Genomic DNA, 24,857 nt, shown 5'->3' on the forward strand with positions numbered 1-24,857 from the left:
CCCCCCCCCCCCCCCCAAAAAAAAAAAAAAAAATCGTTCCGCAGTCTAGTTTCCCTTGAGAAATGAACTGCTAATATAAAGTTACGGCTGGACACTCATTAGGAGGTTGTTTGTTGATGGTGTTTTGATAAGTGGAACAGAATCTTCTTCTTCTTTTCTTATGCTCCCTAAGAATATTGTGGTTATTTTTTTTGCTATTATTCCTATGTCTTAAATTGTGCTTCTGTTTTCTGTCCTTCTATTCCTTACTTGATATCGGTAGGTGCCCAGAGCTGACCTATTGCTTCTGTGGTGTTATTTCTTTTCACTTGGAATATATGTCTTGGAATGAAAGCTAGGCTTGCTGACCCACATCTGAGAAAGATGATCTCATGACCGGTCTGTAAAGAACAGTGGTTCCAGTCTGTATTTTGTGTTCAATCAATGTACTGATCTATTAAATGTGCTTATGTTATTAGGCAAAAATTTGCAATTTATGTATTCCTCTGAATTATAAATGCAATATAGGTTTGAGCTTCATTGAGTCGTAGTGTTGTTATAAGCTGCTATTGGAGATTTGAAGCTCTACCAAATCTCGAAGATTGGTTTGTGTCTGATTAATTTTAACCCCTGGGGAGACAATGTTGATATTTCTGATTTTGTGAACCTATAAAAGAAAATCTTTTGCGGCTGGTTCTGTTTTATTGCCTGAACTCTTCTCATGTAGATAAAACACAGGAGTGGGCTTATCTTAGCAGAAATAAGCCTTGGGATGAATATACATGTGTTGGGGCTTTGGTCCAGTGGGGTTTCTTTGTAATTCGCCACTTTAATGGGCCTAAAATATGGGGCAAGAATTAGGGATATGGGATTTACTTTTTAATTAGGTTAGAATAGGTCTCTCTGATTCCAGCATTGTTTAAGTCATTTATTTCTTATTTTAGGCAGAGTTTTAGTCAGTTAGGACTTCCTCCATAGTAAGCTATTGTCTGGAGGTAGGCCTAGTTTGACTCTGTTTTATGTCTTATATACAAGTTAGAAATTGTTACAGCCCTACACACAAATTTGATAAATGGAAATTGGTTCTTGTCTTTTTGTTCTGTGAGATTAAGAGCTCTTCTGCTGTGGTAATTCAGTAGAAATCTAATGTAGAACCAATTCCCAGCTAGCTAACTAGGAATTAATTCCAGAACAGGATCATAGGTGCTGCCAGTTGATAGACTGGACAAAAGAGATGCCACACTGAAGTCTAGACACCCTAGCTTTCACATTTAGATAAGAAAGCATTTAGGTTCCTAACATACCTTAGGGACTCATTGGTGAAGATAAAAATGTCTTCTGCGAACAAGATGTCACCAGGTGTAACAATTCCACGTGGCCCTTGAAGAGGTTTGAGCTTCGTCTCATTGATCAATCTTGTTAAGCCCCTGCACAAAACCTCTTCAGTTAACATGAATAACATAGGGGATATCAGATCACCTTAACAAAGACCCCTTTCTTCGCCAAAAAAAGCCAACCAGCCCCCCCCCCCCCCAATTAAAGAGAATCGAAATTTGGTAGTGTTGAACATTTGATGCAGCCAACCTATCCATTTTTCTGAGAAACCGAACCTCCTCAGCACCTGGAAAATAAAAGCCCAAGAGATTGTGTCATAGGCTTTTTGAATATTGATTTTTATAACCTCCCCTGGTTGCCGAGAACATTAGGTTAGCCAACTTCGACGCCAAGCTAATATTTGATTGGAGGACCTTACCCTTCTGAAATGCACCTTGTTCATCAGCTATTAATCTAGGGAGAAGAGCTTCTAGTCTTATTGCCATAACTTTTGGCAGAAGTTTGCAAAATAATTCCCCATACAAAACGGTCTAGAACTTATCCAGAGAAGATGCCCCATCCATCTTCGGAATCAATACCAGAAAGCTATTATTAATTCCTTTAGGCATAACTCCCGAAATAAAAAAATCTCTTACCGCATGACCTACATTAGATTGATATCACCTCCCAGCATTCTCTTAAAAATGCAGCTGAGAAACCGTCAAGCCCCGGGGCGCTATTTGGATCCAACTCCCAAACTGCCTTTTTTATTTCCTTATTGCTTGGCAAAGATTCCAGCCTCACTATATCCACCTTCTCTAAGACCTTGGGGATACTGTCAAGAATTTCCAATTGTTCCACCAGGGGCGTAGCTTTATGAAAGTTCTTATAAAAATTAACTATATATTCGGCTAATTGACCCTGATCGGAAGTCATAGCTCCATCTTCCTTCTTTAGCGTCCTGATGTTTTTGGCTCCTCATCTTAGCTGACGGATGAAAGAATTTCTTGTCCCCATGCAACATCTACCTTATTCTTGATTTTTTTGCCCGTAGCTTCTCATGATTGTCCAAATCCTTTAGGTACTTTGTCTTCACATCTGCTTCTCTTGCAAATAGCTGATCATTAAAACTGACCATTTCAAACTGCTCCTGGACCTCGTCTAACTCCTTTGCTTCCGAAAGCTGCTCCCCAAAGTTGGGAAAGACTTCTTTTCCCCAAGCTCTAAGAATAGGCTTGAGGCACTTCAGTTTTTTAGCAAGAACACAAGTAGGGGAGCCTCTTATCCAACCTTGCAAAGAATTCCTCACCACTTGCAAGAAGTTGTCATGTTCCATCCAAATGGATTTGGAAAGGACAATTTTTAGGTCTTGCCACCGACTTAGACATGATCAACAGAGGAGAATGGTCTGAGGCCATCCTAGTAAGCATCTCTTGCGCACAATCCTGAAAAATGAGAGATCCAAGCATCGTTGCAAAAGCTCTTATCGAGCACTGCCGGCAGATTCCTCCTTCGCCTATTATTTGACCATGTGAACTTCCTCCCCTACGATGGCACCTGCAATAAAGAACAAGCACTCACCATTGCGCCAAACTCTGTTTGCCAACTCCAAGCTAAATGGCCCAGGGCCTCCATTCTCTTGAGACTCCAATTGTGGTGTTAAAATTGCCAACAACCATCCAGGGGGTAGAAGGAGATGAAATGACAGCTGCCAACCCCACCCAAAGATCAAGCCTCACCGCCCAAAAGCAACTAGCGTGCACCACCGAAACAAACATGGACTTTTGCATCCAATCTAACCTGATCGAAATTTGCTGCTCTCATGCTGTGATCAGAACAAGCTTATTAACATGACGCTTCCATTACATCCAGATATTTAGGACTTTATTCTCTCTTACATTGTGAATCAGGTCAGCTTCAAAGCCTAATTTATTGAAGAAAAGTATGGGAAACGCACTCAGATCAATCATCGGCTCTGCTACACATAAAATATCAGGGTTCTTCTCCTTCAATAACATATGCAAGGCTCTTCTTGCAGACGCTTTCTTAATGCCTCTAATGTTCCAAAAGAGGACACGCATTAATGCTTCTTAGAGGAGGCAATGCGATCAGACTTGCAACCAGCCTGCTCCGTATTGTTAACTTGCTTATCTTTTTGCATTTACCAGCGAACACTTCCTTTTTTTCTTTCCGCCGCAATAGCTACTGTATCAATATCAGTTACTTTGTCATAGTGGAGGACAACTGCTCCCTCTTGAATCTGACTATGGGTACATTTGGTAACCATATGTTCATCAGCCCAAGACTGAGAGGCTTGAGCCAACAGGCCATCCCATCCTCCTTTGATATTAGCCCCACGACCACCTCTGATTGCATCCCTGTTCACAGATGCCACTGTCTGCACCTCATTGTTGCTTCATTCCATCCCCTCCCGCCTGTGAGACTTTCCCTCTAATCTCCTGTAGATATTGGCCAAGGTCTCCTACGCTCCTGAGCATCCTCCTGTTGTTCACACACTATTGCTTCCTCTTCCACCGAATCCTCACCCAATACCTCCTCCCCTGAACCCGTTTCCTGCCCCTCACTAGAGTCCACTGCCTCATTTTGGTACTCTCCTGATTTATGGTCCGACTCCTTATGTGAATTGAAACCCGCTCTACTTCCAGCATCTGCTCCAGACCCAGGGTTGTCCAGCATGAGAGGAAGCTGATTACCTTCCAATGATGTACCTTCAATCAAGGGGATAGGATCTGATCGTCCATCCATAACAAGAGACCTGTTTTGGAAGGATTCCTCCAATCCATGTGTGGTAGAAGTCCTATTAGTGGAGACATCCTCACCGCCATGTGAAGGAGATCCTCAAACTGCTGATTTGGTGCCTTCGGTTGCACCCACATCACATGGAGAATCCCTCCTCGAAAGGGAAGTAGATCAACCATTTTTAAAGACCCGCTGCCACATCATCTCGCTGGGCCTTGACTGTGCCGGCCTTCCTCCTCCCATTTCATCAACGTGGACAGCTCCTTGAATACGACCATCGGAGACAATCATGTTCTTTGGCATCCAATACTTTCTTGTCTCTACACTGAAGAATGGTGTTTCCGGCCCAGCCCTTTTGTAGAAACCACACCTACCCATTACATCTTCATAGTGAATCTCTTGATTGAACCAAATAAGTTTGTCAGAGCCCTGCTTTCTGCGTACAAACTGGATTTCTTCCACGCACTTAGCAGCAGCCTCCAGCTCCACAAGAGCACGGGCAAAGTTGCCAACAGATGAAGTGCGCGTCCTGCAATCCAGGGCCACCAGCCTTCCTGCTGCCTTGGCCATTGACAATAGAATTTTCTCGTGCCAGTATTGAAACGGCAGGTCTGGAAACTTCAACCAAACAAGCTTTGTGGATACTTGAATTTCACTGAATTTGAAATCAGGCCTCCATCGTTGAAAATTAATTATTTGGCCCCCAACCTTAAGACGGTTTCTTCTCAATGTCGCAGCCATGTCATTTTGGGGTTCAAACTGGAAAAGGATGATCCCCTTCCCCATAGGAGCGATGAATACCCCCCTTTCAGATTCCATGACTCTCTCGCAGCCTTCCTTATGCTGTCCAAGGATACGTATCTGAAGTTGGCCCTACCTATTATGGTATATCGGTATCGTTTGAGGCATTCTATGTAAGCCTCCTGTCGTCTAAAAATTTTTGTGAAGGTACCCGCATGGATTGGCTCCAGCAGATTGTCCACCTCCGGCAGGGATTTTCCTACAGCCTTAGCATATGTTCTCTTTGGAGCAGATTCTTCATTGACCAGGTTTCCATGGGCTGTAGTTTCTACCACACCCCTGGTTATACCTTCTCTCGATTGATGTACTTCCTGAACTGTCACAGTCTCCCCTCATTACCATTTTCACGTACTTTAGGAAGAACCCTAAAGAAATCTGAAATCAGAGGTTGTTTGCCATGATCAGGAGGCCGCATACCATCAGGATCTTGTCCGTCGCCCAAAACCCTAGTTGCAGACTCAGACCTTCCTCATCTGACATTACTCCCTTCTCATTTGCGTAATAGACCTTACTTGCTCAAGGAAATTGGGTCAAATGTTTACCTCGCTTCCCCCTGGCTACTTTTTAAAATTTTTAGTAAAGTGGGTTTCCCTTTCTCGTACCCCTTTGGTCAATTATTTCATTCTCCCCTCCCCCTTCTTTAGGATAGAATGCAACTGATTTCTTATTGCTTCTCTCTTTTACTTTTAATTAAGGGTTTGGTCCTTCTGCAACTTTGTTGATCATTTACCAGAAATTATTGGTGGGAATAGCAGGTATTAAAAATCCTAATTCACTGTAAGATCTTCTTAGGGGTGAGACATGTTGGGTTTTCTTGAAGAAGGGGAAGGGGGGGGGGGTTTCTTATCACAATCTTCTGCTTTGATTTTTTTCTTCACAATATCATGGTGGAGGAGAGCCGGGTGGAATGTTCTAAGACACAAGTTTGTAATGTTTTAGGCTTCCGTTAAGTGTCTTTTAAATCACAGTGGAGAAGCGAGAAATCAGTGGTTGAGAACTTGAGCTAAAATATTGATGGTTTAGCTCAAGTTCTTTGCTATGTTACTCGTTAGGATTTTTCATTTTGATGGTAATGTGAGAAAAATGCTTGGAAATCATACATTCAGTGAAGTATGAAGGAATTATTAGGGATACTGTGATGCTTCTCCTTTTTTTTTTTTTGGTTGTGATGGTGTTTTCTTATTGACAGAGGCGTACTGTTTCTGTTTCAACTTATGTTGGGGATTCCAAACATAGGTAAGATGCAAAAAATCAGTGATTATGACTACTTGAGCTAAAATATTGATGTGATGCAGTACCTTGATTTTTTTTTTCCCGGGGGGGGGGGTGGGTGGGAATAATATTAACGTTATCAGCTTTTAATTTATAATAATTCTTTGTTGGCAACATGTTAGAATGGTGATATACTGTCTGGTCCAAACTAGGATATCCGTATATCTGTGGCAATTCAGGAGACCTAGGTTAATTCTCAATGTATTGGATGTGACAAGAAATCATTTGTGTGAATTCAGTGGTCTATTAGTTTGATGTTTCTTTACCACTCAAATGAAATGCAACTCTTTTTACCCTCCAAAAAAAAAAAAGAATTGCAAGTCTGGCATCCAGATTTCCAATTGATGTCCCAAGGGAACTTTGGAACTGGTTGAATGGTGGGGTTCTGCTGCTGTGCATATGCCAATGTGGTCTTTTTCTTGTGATGGACATGTAGTCTTTTCTTTTAAGTGAACATTTCCTTAAAAGAGTTCTCATATACAGGATTGGCTATTGTTTTTGACCGTGTACTAATGTGATTGCTCTTATTGTTTTCAGGATAAGCAGGATTGAGATTGGAGACTGCTCTAGGGATCCTGAAACGAGTTTTTTCGTTTTCCCCTGAAAATTTTTAAGTTAGGAAGATTTGCTTCTCTACTCCTATGTTTGCTTTTAGCCACAGTACCAAGTGTTACCTGAAAGGATTAACATTTTATGGCTAATGCCTACAAATATCATACTAACTCTCTAGCTGTTTTAGTTGTGGAATTAGAAAATCTAATGGAGCTGGAACCTCCTAGCGCTGAGCACCTCGCTTTCTCAATCTTCCGACCATCTTTTTACTCCTTTCTTGCCCTGTCCTGTTCTCGAAGGGATGAAGGAGCATCCCTTCTACTCCCAGCTATATGGTCAGTTAATAGGGAGGGCAGGCCCGTTAGGGTTTAAGCGAAAGGAGAACACCAACGAAGACCTAGCAAAAAAGTGGGCTGTTCTAGCTGACCTTGCGTAGCCTGAGTCTGGCCTGAATCAAAGGTATATTTAAGATAATAGCAAACTTCATCATTGCAAAAGCACGTGTGGCCATTTGTGAGGTGACGGAGAGTGTCTGGAACACATTCAAAATGTATTCTGTATAATAGTTTACATCCCTCGATATCACATTGTACAATTCACATTACTACCACATGCCACATCCATTTCACAAAAACTCTCACTACATTCACATATGGATTCTCACACCTTTTACCCCTGCTAAGTGAGAGAATCCACCGTACCGTCGCTCATCCCCGCTAAGTGAGATACACCATAACACCATACTATTAATCTCAAAGGCCCAAGCATAAAGAGTAACTAGGAAAAATCCTACTAAGGATTCCTTAAGAGTTTTATCATCAATTTGCTTGTGTAGGCAGGGACCCGGGATTTTCAGAATCCCTATGGAAGGAATTAGAAAAGAAATTTTTTTAACAAAGGTGTGAATTAGGAAGGATTGGTCGCCGAAATATGGATCAAGGACTGAATTTTGATATCTCAGAACAAATACATTTTTGTTACCGCAAGATGTATTGGCAGCTGCAAATCATTTAATCAGAATGAAATTTGGAATGGGTACACTCGTCTTTTAATTTTTCTTAGCCTGGTTCAATTTGAACCTTTGATGCTCTTCCTACATGGATCAGAATTGGATAAAAAAATCGTACATTTTACTAACAGTGCCCTTCTAGCAAAGGAGTCGGCTAAACTATTAATATTCTAGGGAAAAAGCCATATCAGAGCCTACAACCAGACTCATAGAACCTGTCTTGCAAATTCTATAAAACCCATATCACACTTTGCAATCAATCTGTAATACAATACTAACCAATTTCAGAGCCTAGTACCAAACCCAGTGACCAGAACGATCATCGACTTCCTCAGAACGCTCTGTGTGGGTGAGCATTGCTCTTTACATTGTGGTCAACATGACCCTCGAACCGCCGAAACGGAGCGATTTGTCTCGATTCAATCATTGCTGGCTTCCAATTGCATTTTCATTCATTATGCACCTCTAATCATAATATATTTTCAAGAGAGAACTACTTCCTTAGCTGATCTTCAACTCTAATAGATCTTCCAATCTATATTCTTTTTAGGACTTCTATAGTTACATCGAGCGATTGATTTAAAAAAAAAAAATCCATAAAAATTTCCTTATGATTTGATCATAATGGTAGTACGAAACTCATGGCCGTCAATAGGTCAAAGTCCAATAGTTGTAAAAGTTTTTTGAAATTCAAATCCATTTTAACCCCCTTAAATGTCTTAAACTTTTATGATTGTTTGATTTTGAAAATGTACAAATGTTGTGTGCACAAAATGAATTGCATAAGATTTGCATAATTTAAAATTTGAGAGGATCTAAATCCTACCTGCTCCTCGTCCCCAACCTTTTCCTTTTCCTTATTCTCATCTCCCCACCCATGACCCACCTTCTCCTCACTCCTGCTCCCTCTTTCTTTACGTGAAACAAAGTCAAAGTTATGTTTTTCCCTTTTTATTATATTCTTATATTCTCTTCTAGGTACATCGAAACCTTCACTTTTCTCTAGTTAATGTTAGAGCGGCCATTCATGGGAATAAGAGAGGAGAGGATCAAAGACTAAGGGCCGGTTTGATAACGTTTCTGCTGTTTCTGTTTCAAGAAACGACAGAAACAGAAATTTCCGTTTCTGAGAACAAAAATAGAATTTTGGGTGTTTGATAAACCTTGTTTCCGAAAGAAAAGGGGGAGACCTTCTATTCCTTGAAGTTGAACAAATTCTATAAGGGCTATTCAGATTGCAGTGGGATGGAAAAGAAAAGAAGTCAATTCATCAGATCACTCCAGACGAAAGGATTTTTCGTTTTTTCCTGGTAAATCCATTCGCCCTAAAACAAATCAGAAAATTCTCCATTGCAGAATGAGCTCGAGAACTCACATTGATCAAAATCCTAAAAGGCTCATGAAAAAATAACAACAGAGTACTTGGGAGAACCAAAAAAGGGGGAAGTACAATAAACAATAGAAAACGTTACCTATACATGAAAACTTCCTCTCTTTCGCCGATCTTCTTCTTGCAGAGGTAGCAAGCCTCAAGAAACCCGCCGACTTTAGAATGGAGTGAGTTCAACTCAGGGTTCTCCACTTTCGATTCCCGAACTGGCGATGAAATTGTAAAAATCCTTCGACAAGGTTGCTCTGGTTTCAGATTCGATAACTTCTGAGTCGGTCTTCCAACGGCCACCGGAGTTGCGGTCTTTCCCCAAAAAGGTTTAGGAGAATCAATCGGTCTCACATGACTGAACAAACCGATCTCTCCCTGGCTTGAAGATCTTGCAATACGCGATCGTTTGANTCTGGCATCCAGATTTCCAATTGATGTCCCAAGGGAACTTTGGAACTGGTTGAATGGTGGGGTTCTGCTGCTGTGCATATGCCAATGTGGTCTTTTTCTTGTGATGGACATGTAGTCTTTTCTTTTAAGTGAACATTTCCTTAAAAGAGTTCTCATATACAGGATTGGCTATTGTTTTTGACCGTGTACTAATGTGATTGCTCTTATTGTTTTCAGGATAAGCAGGATTGAGATTGGAGACTGCTCTAGGGATCCTGAAACGAGTTTTTTCGTTTTCCCCTGAAAATTTTTAAGTTAGGAAGATTTGCTTCTCTACTCCTATGTTTGCTTTTAGCCACAGTACCAAGTGTTACCTGAAAGGATTAACATTTTATGGCTAATGCCTACAAATATCATACTAACTCTCTAGCTGTTTTAGTTGTGGAATTAGAAAATCTAATGGAGCTGGAACCTCCTAGCGCTGAGCACCTCGCTTTCTCAATCTTCCGACCATCTTTTTACTCCTTTCTTGCCCTGTCCTGTTCTCGAAGGGATGAAGGAGCATCCCTTCTACTCCCAGCTATATGGTCAGTTAATAGGGAGGGCAGGCCCGTTAGGGTTTAAGCGAAAGGAGAACACCAACGAAGACCTAGCAAAAAAGTGGGCTGTTCTAGCTGACCTTGCGTAGCCTGAGTCTGGCCTGAATCAAAGGTATATTTAAGATAATAGCAAACTTCATCATTGCAAAAGCACGTGTGGCCATTTGTGAGGTGACGGAGAGTGTCTGGAACACATTCAAAATGTATTCTGTATAATAGTTTACATCCCTCGATATCACATTGTACAATTCACATTACTACCACATGCCACATCCATTTCACAAAAACTCTCACTACATTCACATATGGATTCTCACACCTTTTACCCCTGCTAAGTGAGAGAATCCACCGTACCGTCGCTCATCCCCGCTAAGTGAGATACACCATAACACCATACTATTAATCTCAAAGGCCCAAGCATAAAGAGTAACTAGGAAAAATCCTACTAAGGATTCCTTAAGAGTTTTATCATCAATTTGCTTGTGTAGGCAGGGACCCGGGATTTTCAGAATCCCTATGGAAGGAATTAGAAAAGAAATTTTTTTAACACAGGTGTAATTAGGAAGGATTGGTCTGATTCGAATATGAATCAAGGAGCTGAATTTGATATATCTCAGAACAAATACATTTTTGTTACCGCAAGATGTATTGGCAGCTGCAAATCATTTAATCAGAATGAAATTTGGAATGGGTACACTCGTCTTTTAATTTTTCTTAGCCTGGTTCAATTTGAACCTTTGATGCTCTTCCTACATGGATCAGAATTGGATAAAAAAATCGTACATTTTACTAACAGTGCCCTTCTAGCAAAGGAGTCGGCTAAACTATTAATATTCTAGGGAAAAAGCCATATCAGAGCCTACAACCAGACTCATTGAACCTGTCTTGCAAATTCTATAAAACCCATATCACACTTTGCAATCAATCTGTAATACAATACTAACCAATTTCAGAGCCTAGTACCAAACCCAGTGACCAGAACGATCATCGACTTCCTCAGAACGCTCTGTGTGGGTGAGCATTGCTCTTTACATTGTGGTCAACATGACCCTCGAACCGCCGAAACGGAGCGATTTGTCTCGATTCAATCACTGCTGCCTTCCAATTGCATTTTCATTCATTATGCACCTCTAATCATAATATATTTTCAAGAGAGAACTGCTTCCTTAGCTGATCTTCAACTCTAATAGATCTTCCAATCTATATTCTTTTTAGGACTTCTATAGTTACATCGAGCGATTGATTAAAAAAAAAAAAATTCCATAAAAACTTCCTTATGATTTGATCATAATGGCAGTACGAAACTCATGGCCGTCAATAGGTCAAAGTCCAATAATTGTAAAAGTTTTTTGGAATTCAAATACATTTTAACCTCCTTAAATGTCTTAAACTTTTATAATTGTTTGATTTTGAAAATGTACAAATGTTGTGTGTACAAAATGAATTGCATAAGATTTGCATAATTAAAAATAGGAGAGGATCTAAATCCTACCTCCTCCTCCTCCCCACCTTTTTCTTTTTCCTTATTCTCATCTCCCCACCCATGACCCACCTTCTCCTCACTCCTGCTCCCTCTTTCTTTACGTGAAACAAAGTCAAATTATGTTTTTTCCTTTCTATTCTATTCTTATATTCTCTTCTAGGTACATCGAAGCCTTCACTTTTCTCTAGTTAATGTTAGAGCGGCCATTCATGGGAACAAGAGAGGAGAGGATCAAAGACTAAATCATCGCTACATAGAACACAAGCTCTTGAAATGGATTCCGTGTGTGTGGATCAAGTTTTCGTACGAGAACCCCAAGTAGAAGATGGTTAGGTTCTCGTACAATCCTGATCCACACAGTTGGGATTTAGAACAGGGCTGGATTCCATGTGTGTGAATCAAAATCATTCGAGACAATAATAGTTTTCATACAAGAACCTGATCCGCACTCACTGGGTGTAAGTTTGTTCTGCAGATAGGGATTTTATGACTTCCCTAGAGAAGGTTCGGATCCACCCCATATTCAATTCTATCTGTTTGATTGGATAATTATACCTTTACCCTTTACCCCTTTCCAGTTAAGATCCATTGAATATAACTGCATCTACAAACAGATTAACCCTTACCATAAAAAGAAAAGATATAAAATTTTTTGGTAGAGATAGAAACAAAATATGAAGACAATACAATGATATCTCCAAAGATGCATATCATCTTCAAGGGTGAAGATGTCACTCCTTTTTCTAGATAGGAAATCACACATTTGGTAAGAGATAGTGAATATTAGTAAAATCTGAAATTAATCAAAAGTGGATTAATAAACCATTAATGCTCGTAATCTTGGTACCAAAAAACAAGATGCCTGCTGGATCAGAGCTATTTGATTTTGTGGGTTTTGAAAGGTAAGGATCATCGATGCCTGCTGGAGTTGAGATGACGGAATCCGGGAGGGTTGCTGCGGTTGCGTTGGATTTTCCGGTGGTCGATTTAAGAGTGGGTTTTTCTTCATCTTCACCACCGAAGTTACCGAGGAGGCTCAGGCAACGGCTTCTACAATCTAAAAGTCCTTCTACTGCTGAAGAGATTGAAGCCAAGCTCAGAGAAGCTGATCTCCGAAGACAGGTATTTTTTTTCTCCTTAATTTTTTTCTTTTTTGTTCCTTAATTGGGTTTTGCGCCTTTCCTTTCCATGATCCAACTTTTTACTCCTTTTTTCCTTCTTCATCGGCCCTTTTTGCTTGCGCTTTATTTAATTTATTTTCCAAGTTCTTCTCTCTCGCTTTCAACTTAGAATTTCAGTTCCAAGTCCTGAAGCTTTCGTCTTTGTTTTAATTCTGTCATTTTTTTTTTTTTTTTTTTTGGGAAGGGGGGTGAGATCACAAGAATTTTCAGTTTCTAGTTCTGTTTCCTTTATTCATGTGTATGTTATCTTACAGTTTCTGATTATTTTATTTTATTTTTGGCTTTAGTGGTTCTTTGATTTTAGATTTTGTTTCGTACTAATAAGGGGGTTAAGAGTTTAATTCTCTTTTCTGAATATGTTCTTTGTAAACCTGTGTACTTGATTCTTTTTCAATCTGTTTTTGATGGATGTGTTTGCCTTTGGTTTCTTCTTCAATACAACAAAAAGTGCGAGTCGTCCAGTAATTCTCAATATCAATTACCCATGGTTGTTTATGTGTTGGTCTGTTATAGAGTAGACAATTGTGTAAGGCTTGAGCTCAACTAACTTCCCCCACCCTCCTCCCTTGGAGTGCAGCAATTCCATGAGTGGTTGTCAAGTAAAGCTCGACCAAAGCCGAGGAGTTCTTCAGGGTCTTCATCTCAAGACGAAGATCTGGGTCAGCGCCTTGAAGCTAAACTCTATGCTGCTAAAGAGAAAAGGTATTAATTTTATAGTAACCTTTTGGTCTTCTTGTCTGGTTTTCTAGTTGTTTGTTCCCTTTTTTTTTTCTGGTTATTAATTTAGGATATAGGTGTTGTATTTGGAAAGTTGATATTGATGAAATTGTGGCATCCAGGTCTCCCATCTACCTTCTCTTTTGAGAGTTACATACTTATACTGTCAAACCAAAATCAAGGATTAGGAGTTTGATGCTGCACAGATTTTATTTTATTTTCTTCTTCACTGGTTATTAGCTTGGTTTTTTGGTATTGGAAAGTTAATGTTGATGAAAATAGGGCTATTTTATCTTCTGTCTTATCTCTGATATTGATGTCAAACTAAAAAAATATTACTAGGCTCGATTCTTAACAGTCATACTTTATATCCTCCAATGGACTCTCTCTGTACTTGGGTTTCGGGACTCAAGACTGGGCAATTAAAATGATATTTGGTACTATCTTACTAAACCTCTCTTTCAGATCACGTTATTACTTGAATTGCATCCACTTTTCACAGTTTTATGTATCCGAATTTCACTTCACTCCCTGGTCATATTAAAATAAGATATATTAGATAAAATTGGAGAGAAAATAGGGAGAATGGGGTGGCTTTACGGAAGAAGCCTGACGTCTGGCTTGGATAAGGAAGCCTACCTTAACTCATAGAGTTTGGTTTGGTTCAAAAGTCTCGTTTCTATTAGTCTTCTACTAATTTATAGCATATATCCATGGTTACGTAATTTCTCTTCCCATGATGGCCACATTGCCATGACACTACCATTACCACATTAGTTAAAATAACTTCGTACATCCACTAAAACACTACATGATAATGAAAACCTATAATTACTTAAGACTAATGATAACTACCCATCATGCTCAACAGCCACGTACACACCTCTATCCAAGAGGGAACTCGTGAGAAAGAGAGAGAGAGAGAGTTGGCCCCATGCCTATTGCATCTCTTGCTAGCACATAGCATTCTACCCCCACCTTTGAAATGTCCTTATCCTCAAGGATAACAAAATTAAAGAAAATAAGAACAAGAATTGTCCTTCTGGATCCCGTATGTTTATCTCTTGGCATGCAAATCTAGTTGTAGAGACAAGCATCTCCTTGGAGAAAGTGGTGAATGGTACCTTCCTCCTCTTATTCTTCATCATCTTCTCCTTCGTCTTCTTTGCTTTTTCTTTTGTTTCTTCTTCTTCTTCTTCTCCTTCCTTTTTGGAAGCTTTGGTTGCACTGCTGCAATTATGTAGTCAAAATTTTCAAACAATGCCAACACTTTTTTCAGAATTTCATCTAATAAGACCAAATTTTTTCTTTGAATATCATGAATCTTGTTAAGATTTACCTCCACAGGTGGGCGATTCATTGGCTTTGATACCCCTTGTTACGTGCGTGGAAGGGAGGGAGAAAAGATTGGAGGAAATTAAAAGAAATAAGATATAGTAGATGAAATTGGAGAGAAAATAGGGAGAAGGGGGTGGCTTTATGGATGAAGCCTGACGTCTGGCTTGGATAAGGAAGCCTACCTTAACACATAGAGTTTGGTTTGGTTCAAAAGTTTCTTTTCTATTAGTCTTCTACTAATTTATAGCATACATCCATGGTGACATAATTTCTCTTCCCATGATGGCCACATTGCCACGACACTACCGTTATCGATTAATTAAAATAACTTCCTACATCCACTAAAACATTACATGATAATTAAAACCTATAATTACTTGAGAGTAATGTTAACTATCCATCATGCCCCACAGCCACGTGCACACCTCTATCCAAGAGGGAACTCATGAAAAAGAGACAGAGAGTTCGCCCCATGCCTACGTGGCATCTCTTGCTTGCCACATAACATAACAATGTGCCCCATAGTTCCGTAGATTCTTCCTCCTCTCTATTGGCCCTTCCTCTGAATATTAGGTCACGAAGTTCGTGGACTGATGGGTCATATTGATATTGTGGCTTTACCACCATTCCCCCACCCCCCCAATTTGTACTTATAGTAAAGTGTCCTTTCTGAAACCATAGAATTACATAAACCATTTTCCATTTGGCCATAGTGGAGAGTACTCAGATTGTGAAATATGGGCTTTAAATTGTTTATCATTTTCTTATTTTTATTTATTTCTCTTTGGAGTAAGTGTGGTTGGGAGAGGTGTTACTTTGTAGAACTTACTGCCTGATGTTTGAATCATCAGGATGAGCATTCTGGCAAAGGCACAAATGCGCCTTGCAAGGTTGGATGAGTTGCGGAAAGCAGTTAAAACAGGAGTTGAAATGCGGTTTGAGAAGGAGCGTGAGGAGCTCGGCACAAAAGTGGAGTCACGGGTTCAGCAGGCAGAGGCAAATCGGTTGCTTCTTCTGAAGGCTTACAAGCAGCGAAGGGCCTTAGCAAAGGAGAGGATAGCTCAGTCATTGTCGTGGAGGATGGTTCAGAAGAGCAAGTCCAAGGAGCGTGTTCGTACTGAAATTTCCCAAAAGCGTGCTGCTGCAGAGAAGAAGCGGTCGGGATTGTTGGAAGCGGAGAAAACAAAGGCACGTGCAATGGTGTTGCTGGCACGAAAGGTAGCCATGTCTGTGTATCAAGAGCGAGAGATTGAGAGAAGTAAGTTAAAGGATCAGTTGGAAAATCGTCTCCAAAAGGTATGAATTTTTTCATGTAGAAGTTGAAATTCTTTGAATTTGTTAATAAAACTGTTAGTTTCCCCAGTTTGTTGAAAATATTTAATAATGAATAGGCCAAGAGACAGAGGGCTGAATATCTGAGACAGAGGGGAAATCTTCATACTCCCCTCAGTACCATTTGTAATAAGATGCACAAGCAGGGTGATTTCCTTTCAAGAAAATTGGCAAGGTATGTAAGTTGCTGTTGTTTGGAATCCAGTAATTGGAAGACAATGGTATCATCTTTTTCTCTCGCTTGTCTTTTTTTTTTTTTTTTAAAAGAATAATATTGTCAACCTTTTCTCTCTTTCATTTGTCTTCTTTTAAAAGAATTTGACTGCCAACTAAAAGGTCTTGACAGATATAGCTGCACATCAGGATAGCTTTCCCTGATTGGCTGTTCATTTCATTACATATTTCTTACTTTTGCTGTATTGCGGCAAATTCAGGTGCTGGAGGCAATTTGTGAGGCTCAGAAAAACTACTTTTGCTTTGGCAAAATCTTTTGAAGCCATAGAAATTAATGAGAAATCTGTTAAGCTAATGCCATTTGAGCAGCTTGCTCTCAGGATTGAGTCACCTGCAACTCTTCAGACTGTAAAAGCTTTACTTGATCGATTTGAGAGCCGATATGTTATCTCTCGTGCTACTGCACCTACCAGTGGATCCAGTTTGGATAACATTGATCATCTCCTCAAACGTGTTTCTTTTCCCAGCCGAAAGGGCACACCTGGTAATCTGTCCAGAAGCAGAGCACCAAAGAAAGCAGCATTCACTGGTGTAGCTCAAAAATCAGTTCAATTGTCAAGGTATCCAGTTAGAGTGGTCCTTTGTGCTTACATGATACTGAGTCATCCAGATGCAGTTTTCAATGGGCAGGGGGAGCGTGAGATTGCACTTGCCCATTCTGCAGGAAATTTCATTCGGGAGTTTGAGTGGGTGATTGAGAGTATATTGGATGGTACCACATGGGGTGCTAAAGAAGAGTCATCCACCACATTGCCAAAAAAGCGGACATTTAGATCTCAGCTTGCTGCTTTTGATGCAGCTTGGTGCTCATACCTTTATTGTTTTGTGGTGTGGAAGCTCAAGGATGCAAGGTCACTGGAGGAAGACTTGGTGAGAGCTGCTTGCCAACTCGAGCTCTCTATGATGCAGACATGCAAGATTACTCCAGAAGGGAATAATGGTAGTCTTACTCATGATATGAAAGCTATTCAGAAGCAGGTATTTCCTTGCTCACCTCTTTGGAAACATATTCTATTCTTTTTCTTTTTTGTTGTTTCCCCAAGTAAACGGGTGCTTTAAGGTACTATCAGGCACAGAATTATAGACATTACAAATAGCTTCTGGAAAGATGGTGGACACGCATAAGGGTTATCATAACTGTGACATCTTTCACAATCTGTTGTACAGCTGGTGGCATCATTTAGAAGGGTGATTAAAGTTTTTTATTAACTCTTTTATTTTATTTATTTATTTATTTATTTATTTATTATTATTATTATTATAATTATTATGCATCGTCCTTATAATTAAACTAACAGGAATCAAGATTTAACCCTTTGATTGAACACCACCCCCCCCAACCCCAAAAAAAAAAAAAAATTGATTTAACCATTTGATCATGTTAAATGATTGTACGAGTTTTTCTTTTCTCTGCAAGAAGTAATCTTGGGCTTGTGGAATTACCTGGTACAGAAATGGCCAACTTCCCCATGACATACTCTTCCTATTGATAGGTTACTGAAGATCGGAGGCTTCTCAGAGAGAGAATTCAACATCTGAGTGGTGATGCTGGGATTGAACATCTAGAATCTGCTCTCTCAGAGACACGCTCCAGATTCTTTGAAGCAAAGGATAATGGAAGTCTGGTGGCATCACAAAATGCACGTGTTTCTTCTCTAAATTTGCGGAGTGCTTCAGCTTCAACTGGTTCAGCCGGACATTCTTCAGTTTCTATCTCACATGGAAGTATTAAGCTAGTTGAGGGTGGTGGTAGCCATGTTGTTGGCTCCTTGTTTAAGAATGATGTATCTCCTCCGACCAAAGATGATAATTCCAGGAGTATGGATGGACTGTCTGTTCCTCCTGGTGAAAATTCAAAATTGGAGAATGAAATCCTTGTAAATGAAATAGTCCATGAGCATCGCCATGCTTTTGCTGAAAGCTTGAATGTCAATGATGGCAATAAGAGTGGTGTTAAGGTTTGTTTGTAATTTTTTAAGCATGCATATACTAAATCAAGTAATGGCTTAAATTATTCATGTCTAGATGAAAATCATTACCATTGTTCGCTTCATTCTCCCTGACCAGGCAACAATAAAAGATACAATGGAAAAGGCTTTTTGGGATGGTGTTGCAGAATCTATGAAGCAGGATGAGCCCAACTATTGTTGGGTGGTTGAGCTCATGAAGGAAGTTAGGGATGAACTATGCGAAATGGCTCCTCAGAGTTGGAAGCAGGAGATTCTTGAAGCTATTGATCTAGAAATTCTTTCCGAGGTAGTGCTTAAACTTACAGAGTATAATATTATCTACCAATGATCACATACCCAATAAAAATGTTATTCTATCGAGAAACAAATTTACAGCTGATGGGACAGTCTAACAATTTACTTCTGTATATTCTATAACTTACAGAGTATAATATAATCTACCGATGATCACATACCCAATAAAAATGTTATTCTATCAAGAAACAAATTTACTATTGATGGGTCAATTTAACAATTTACTTCTGTATATTCTATTTAAATGTGTGTGTGTATATATATGTATATATATATATAGGTTAATTAACAATTTACTTCTGTTCTTAGGTGCTGATGTCAGGAAGTCATGACATGGTTTATCTTGGAAAAATCCTGGAGTATGCATTGGTCACTCTGCAGAAGCTTTCTGCTCCAGCTATGGAAGTAGAGATGAGGACGACCCACAAGAAGCTGCTGAATGAGCTGGGTGAGATTTCACAAGCTGAAGATAAATCAAATGCCTCATTTGTCCTTGCAATGATCAAGGGTCTACACTTTGTTCTAGAACAGATTCAGGTGGGTTCTTTTCCGTATTCCTCCCTAATCTAGATGGTTTGCTGCTGCTTTCTTTGTGCAGGAAATGAAATTGAAATTGCAACTTGAAAATGTGGCAGATACTCTTATTTCGTATAGACAATAAAATTACAACTGAATTCATTCCTTTCATTATTATAAACTAGGAATATACTTTTATTTAGGGAAAGTCCTGATAATGTACGATCGAATCACAAGTGATCCAATAAATAGCTGGGTAAATAATGGGGGTAAGGGGAATGGCTATCTTAGCCTGGGTCTCACCCTTAACTATCTTAGTTGATGATCATCCTTTCTTAGGGAATAATTTGTATATTGCAAAAATAAACTTTCATTCAATTTAATTCGTGTACAATGTTGTAGCCCCTTATAAAATTATATAGAAGACTCAAAACAGACTCAAACGCTAAAAAGGAAAGGCCTAACCCAATCATTAACTAATTGGGAAACCTAAACTGACTAGGAAACTAAAATAACAAAGAAAATAGACTCAAAATAGAACTCTAACTAAACTAATGAATTAAATTTCGTTATCCTACTTTCTATCCATATTTTAGGCCCATTAAAGTGATCTATTATAAAGAAAACTCATGGGATCAAAAGCCCAACATATACATAACCCAACCCAAGGCTTATTTCAAATAAAAATAAGCTCATTAAGTGACTTATCTGCATAACCTGACCTCCGATACTGAGTGGACATTGTTGATTAATTAGACAAGCTTTCCATTTGACCTACTTATGCTATAAATTATAAGCCAACGCTAGGTAAATGCAAAAAGTTGACACTTCAAAAGATGATGTATCCTGTCATTCCTAACTGTTAGGTTTGAGCCATCTTTCTATTATGGATTTGCAGTTTGCACTCGTAAAGCCAATTGTTAGAAACATCTGGTCTAGGACCATGTTAGAAGAAATGCTCAAATCCATCATATCAGAATTTCCCATCCAACCTACTTTTTGTTCATATCGATTCAACATTAGGATTATCCAATTATTAATCTCCCCCACCTAACCCTCCCCACCCACCCCGCCTAATGTAGAATTAGAATCACAAGTGATCCTAATCCCAGGCAGGATCTGAAATTCTGGTTGAATAGAGAAGATGTCCTCCAATAGGCTTGGTTTTAGCTCTCAAACATTCTCTCACAACAAAAAAATAAAAGGAAAATAAGAAAAAACAAAAAAACAAAAAGAGAATTCGATGGAGGGTTGAGAAAGGAGAAGAACAACTAGTGAATGGGCATCTCACCCTTAGGTTTAGGCATCTCACCTAGGGCATCTCACCCAACTGCATCCCATAGCACAACCGCATAAACCATCTTTTTTCTTTCATTAATAAATTCGTGTTTAATGCTGTAGCCCCTTACAAACTTACATAGAAGACTCAAAACTGATTAAAACACTAAAAAGGAAAAGCCTAATCAATCCTTTAACTAATTGGGAAACCTAAACTGACTAGGAAACTTAAATAACAAAGGAAATAGATTGAGTACAAGACTCTAACTAAACTAATGAATTGAATCTCATCTTCCTACTTTCTACCCATATTTTAGGCTCATTAAAGTGGCCTATTACAAAGAAAATCCATGGGATCAAAGGCCCAACACATACATAACCCTACCCAAGGCTTATTTCCAATAAAATAAGCCCATTAAGTGATTTATCTGCATAACCGCCCCCAACTCCCTGGCCTGCCAGCCCAAACATGTAAATTAGGCCACAATATCATATTGCACATGGTATTGATACGAGCGTTGGAATCTGATATGGGTATGGGTTGTTCAATATGTAATGAACCATGTATCACTCATTATTCATGAGAAACATTGGATTTGCATCAAATGTGTTGCTCAGATGATATCCTTGTAATTCATTAGAGCGACTACTGATAGTTGAATTTTTTTATTACTGCAACTCTTTTCTCAAGCTGCAACATATTCTTACAGGAACTAAAGCGGGAGATCAGCAAAGGACGTATTAGAATGATGGAACCACTCATAAAGGGTCCAGCTGGTTTGGAATACCTTAGAAATGCTTTTGCAAACCGTTATGGATCTCCATCTGATGCATTAACCTCATTACCACTGACAGTCCAGTGGTTTTCATCTGTAAAGCCCAGTGGAGAGCAGGAGTGGGAAGAACACATCGATTCTCTTTCAGCTTTGTCAACTCAACATACAAGTACTTCTCAAGGTCTTCTTCCTTCTACCACCCTTAGAACTGGTGGCAGTGTCCTTATGCCAGTGAGTAGAAGCCAAGTGGTTTCTTTACCTCCAACTTCAACTACTGTTGCCGGTATGTTAGTGTTGAAATAAGTATTTCCAATTGGGAAATTCTGAAATTGTATGAAGAGGTTCAATTTTTTGCGGTAGTTTTTGGATCCATAGTTTCCTTGATAGTGGAAGCTTAATTTTTTTATCTCTTGTTTTATCAGGTAATCTGCAACCAGAATGCAGGGGAGAAATGCTTGATTTGTTGGTGAGACTTGGCTTGTTGAAATTAGCAAGTGGGATAGAAGGTCTGAAGCTTTTCACTATTCCAGAGACCCTTAAACTGAATCTCTCAAGGATAAGGGCTGTTCAGGCTCAATTTCAGAAGATTGTTGTCATCTCTACCAGGTTTTTCTCTTCCCTTTTTAATAAATTCACTTCTAGATGTCCTTGTTCTGAAGCTACACTGAGTATAATCCTTGATTATATTATTATAAATGTTGCGCATCAAGCTTGAATTTACTGTTGACAACTTGGGAAGGGAGATTGTGTGCACTATCAAAGTATCATGTATATATATGGTCAAATCTTAATGAACTGACTATGCTAACAAGACAAATTTTGCTGCCTTTTTTCGTTAACAATAGTAGTGGGATGTTTCAGAAATTTTCAGTGATTCTGATGGTTGTGTTTTCGAAGATATGCTGAGTTGACTTTAGAGCCGACTGGGTGGTCTGTGGCTGAGTCCCTCTTTCTTTATTCTCTGTGTTTCCTGATCTGAATTTTATGTATAATGTGCAGTATATTGGTCCTCCGGCAAACCCTTATCAGTGAGAACTTAGGGATCAGTCCTTCAGAGATAGATAACTTAGCATCTGAATCTGTTGAACAACTCTTTCAGCTCCTGGACCGTGTTGAAGATGTGGGAATTGCTGAAATTATTGAAATTATCAGTGTGGTCCCAGATGGTGGTGACAATATCATGGATGCGAAGAAAGTCCAAAAGAGGAAGGAAGTCATGGCAAGCTTGTTGGTGAAGAGCCTCCAAGCTGGGAATACAGTTTTTGAACGCGTCTCCCAGGCAGTTTACCTTGCAACCAGGGGTGTTATACTTGGAGGAAGTGGATCCCAGGGAAGGGAACTGGCACATATAGCTCTTCGGCGGATTGGAGCAACTGTTCAAACTGGCAGAGTGGTAGAGGCAGCAGAAATGCTGATTGTGATGGCTACGGTGTCATCTACCATTCACGGGCCATGGTATACACATGTGCTCGATAACATAAACTGATTTATTGGAGTACACGGAAATTGGGTAGATAAAAGCTATCTTTTCTTGTGTATTTCTGTATATAAGATCCTGTCTAGCCCATTGCAGATCTTAATTTTGTGGGAGAAAGCAATGTCATGTAAAGTTGGATAGATATGTAAAGTATGTCCATCAGTTCATTAGACAGAAAATTTGTTAAAAAATTGTAGACTGAAATGAAGATATCTTTGTTCTATTAAAAATTTCTTCAGCTTTTTTGAAAGTTTATGTTCCTCCTAGACTTCCAGTTGGTGCTTGGAATACATATTTGCCTTTATTTCTTGTTTGGAAATTGTTGCTGAGGTTGAGGGAGGACGAAAATCTTAATTCTCCATTAAATCATAGTGTCAGTTTTGTGAGTTCTCTTCTTGGAAGAAAACACAGTTAAATAGGTTTAATTGTCTTACGAGTATACCTAATCTGGCCCCAGTCGGGCCCAGATAGGCATAGAACTTGAACCAATCACAGTACATTATAATAGACCCGACTTTGAAAGCCTCATTTGGAATTGAGAGTGTAGATTAGTAAAGCTGCTACACAGCCCTTTGGTGACATCTAATATGGAGGGAAACCATGACACTACCAAAGGAAAGTGCCACAACGGATGCCCCAATTTTGCCAAGAGGTCCGAGTAAAAGTGCTGCCTTGTATTATGTTTCAAAAGCTTTGAAATCCTCTTTTTTTTTCATCAAATTAAAAGGCTCTACTTTTGAATACTTTGAACCTTCCAGGGGGATCCGCCAGGGTTGCCCTCTCAGCCCCTCCTTTTTTATTATTACCATGGAAGCTTTGTCTAAATTTCTATTTACTTACAAGGATCTCAACCTGTTTAGAGGAATTAAGGTGGCTAGGCATGCTCATGAGACTCCCATCTATTTTTTATGGATGATACATTCAACTTTTTGTAGAGCAACCCATGATGATTTCTCAACCATTGAATGCACTCGAGACCTGTTCTTTGACCTTCTGGTTTGACCATCAATTGTGATAAGAGCGGAATAGCTTTCAGTTCTAATGTTAATGCAGCCGACGGGTTATCTTTATGCATTACTCTAGGGATAAATGAAATGAGAAATGACTCTTCTTACTTGGTTACCAATTTATTTCACCCTAGAATTAGGAATAATTGTTTCAACCAAGAGTTGAAAAGATTGACTCTTATCAAAAACTAATTTGTGACTCTTATCAAAAACTAATTTGCTATCTTTTATAGGAAGAACTGTGCTTATCCAATTTGCCCTTTCCTCCATCCCCTCCTACCAAATGTTCAGCTTCTCTTTCCCTAAGGTCATATGCAAGAAATTAGATTCTACTTATTTGCATTTTAAAAGGGGATAAGGATGATTGAGAAAACTTCACCTCATTAGATGGCATAAGATCTGCTCAACTAAATTAACTGAAGGCCTAGGGCTACAGGATTCTGAAATCCAAAACAAAGCTCTATTACTTTAACTCGGCTGGCTACTCATCACCAATGAGCAGTCTTTATGAGCCAAGATCCTAAACACAAAATACTTCCTAGACAGGTTAGTGTTTGATCCAAAAACTTTGAGAAAAGAAAGAGGATCAATCACACGGAACAACATTTAAGTATTCTCCCAACTCTACAAAAATAATTTTCAGAAAAATCGGGAATAGAGCATCAACAAAATTCTAGACTAACCATTGGCTCCCATGCATCCATTCCTAATTTTTCATTGTCTTCTCATTTTGTCTCCTGTAATGCCCCCATCTTTTCAATTGGTTAGTGATTTTATAATGGGGAATGCCTAGAATGTCTTGGAATGCTAGTCTTTTCTCATCAATGCTCACGTTGTACGTGGGTCGCTCACATGAAGCAATTATAGACTTGTTAGGATTAGAAACTCTAACTGGTCAAATCTCTATAAATAAAAGGATTGACCACAAAATATCATAACTTTTGACTTAATCTCAAAAGGTCTCTCTCACTCTCTCTCCCTATTCTCTTTTGTCTTTCCCAATTGAGAGTGTCTGTAAGGATCTCCATTGTTATCCTTGGATTTGGAAGCTGAAACTTTACTTAGCAAGATTACCGCTGCTGATTGTTCGTGAGAAGCAACGCATACAACAAGATCTATTCCACTGCGAGTGACTTAGATCTCTCTCGTTTTTTTTTTTTATCTGTCACATTTGTAGGCAGATTCTAGGGGTTTCAG

General features: G+C 39.3%; 2 protein-coding genes across 3 annotated transcripts in view; both read left to right on the top strand.

The window, feature by feature from the left end:
* LOC122063327 (MICOS complex subunit Mic10-like) overlaps positions 1-6,848 on the top strand; it is a 16,508-nt gene extending 9,660 nt beyond the window's left edge. The window contains exon 3 of the mRNA XM_042627044.1: positions 6,664-6,848. Within this exon, the coding sequence (XP_042482978.1) occupies positions 6,664-6,678 (15 nt within the window). The 3' untranslated portion in view covers positions 6,679-6,848. The remainder of the gene's footprint in view (positions 1-6,663) is intronic.
* Positions 6,849-12,239: 5,391 nt separating this feature from the next.
* Positions 12,240-22,883, top strand: LOC122063328. Of its 2 annotated transcripts, none has more exons than XM_042627046.1 (11): positions 12,240-12,662; positions 13,299-13,423; positions 15,628-16,072; positions 16,168-16,283; positions 16,543-17,320; positions 17,836-18,300; positions 18,410-18,598; positions 18,916-19,143; positions 21,111-21,459; positions 21,614-21,782; positions 22,176-22,883. In XM_042627046.1, the coding sequence occupies exons 1-11, from the start codon at positions 12,456-12,458 to the stop codon at positions 22,660-22,662; spliced, it is 3,558 nt and encodes a 1,185-aa protein (XP_042482980.1). In that variant the 5' UTR covers positions 12,240-12,455; the 3' UTR covers positions 22,663-22,883. The 2 variants fall into 2 exon arrangements, with proteins under 2 accessions (XP_042482980.1, XP_042482979.1); XM_042627045.1 differs by having other exon boundaries at positions 12,241-12,662; positions 21,599-21,782.
* Positions 22,884-24,857: the final 1,974 nt, after the last annotated feature.

Source organism: Macadamia integrifolia, unplaced genomic scaffold (assembly GCF_013358625.1).
Source record: "Macadamia integrifolia cultivar HAES 741 unplaced genomic scaffold, SCU_Mint_v3 scaffold1294, whole genome shotgun sequence".
NCBI lineage: Eukaryota > Viridiplantae > Streptophyta > Magnoliopsida > Proteales > Proteaceae > Macadamia > Macadamia integrifolia.

Coding starts and splice junctions, on each gene's coding strand:
- LOC122063328 (XM_042627045.1), top strand. CDS start 12,456: ATGCCTGCTGGAGTTGAGATGACGGAATCCGGGAGGGTTGCTGCGGTT. Junction 12,663..13,298: donor AAGCTGATCTCCGAAGACAG/GTATTTTTTTTC, acceptor CTTGGAGTGCAG/CAATTCCATGAGTGGTTGTC. Junction 18,599..18,915: donor ATCTAGAAATTCTTTCCGAG/GTAGTGCTTAAA, acceptor TTCTGTTCTTAG/GTGCTGATGTCAGGAAGTCA.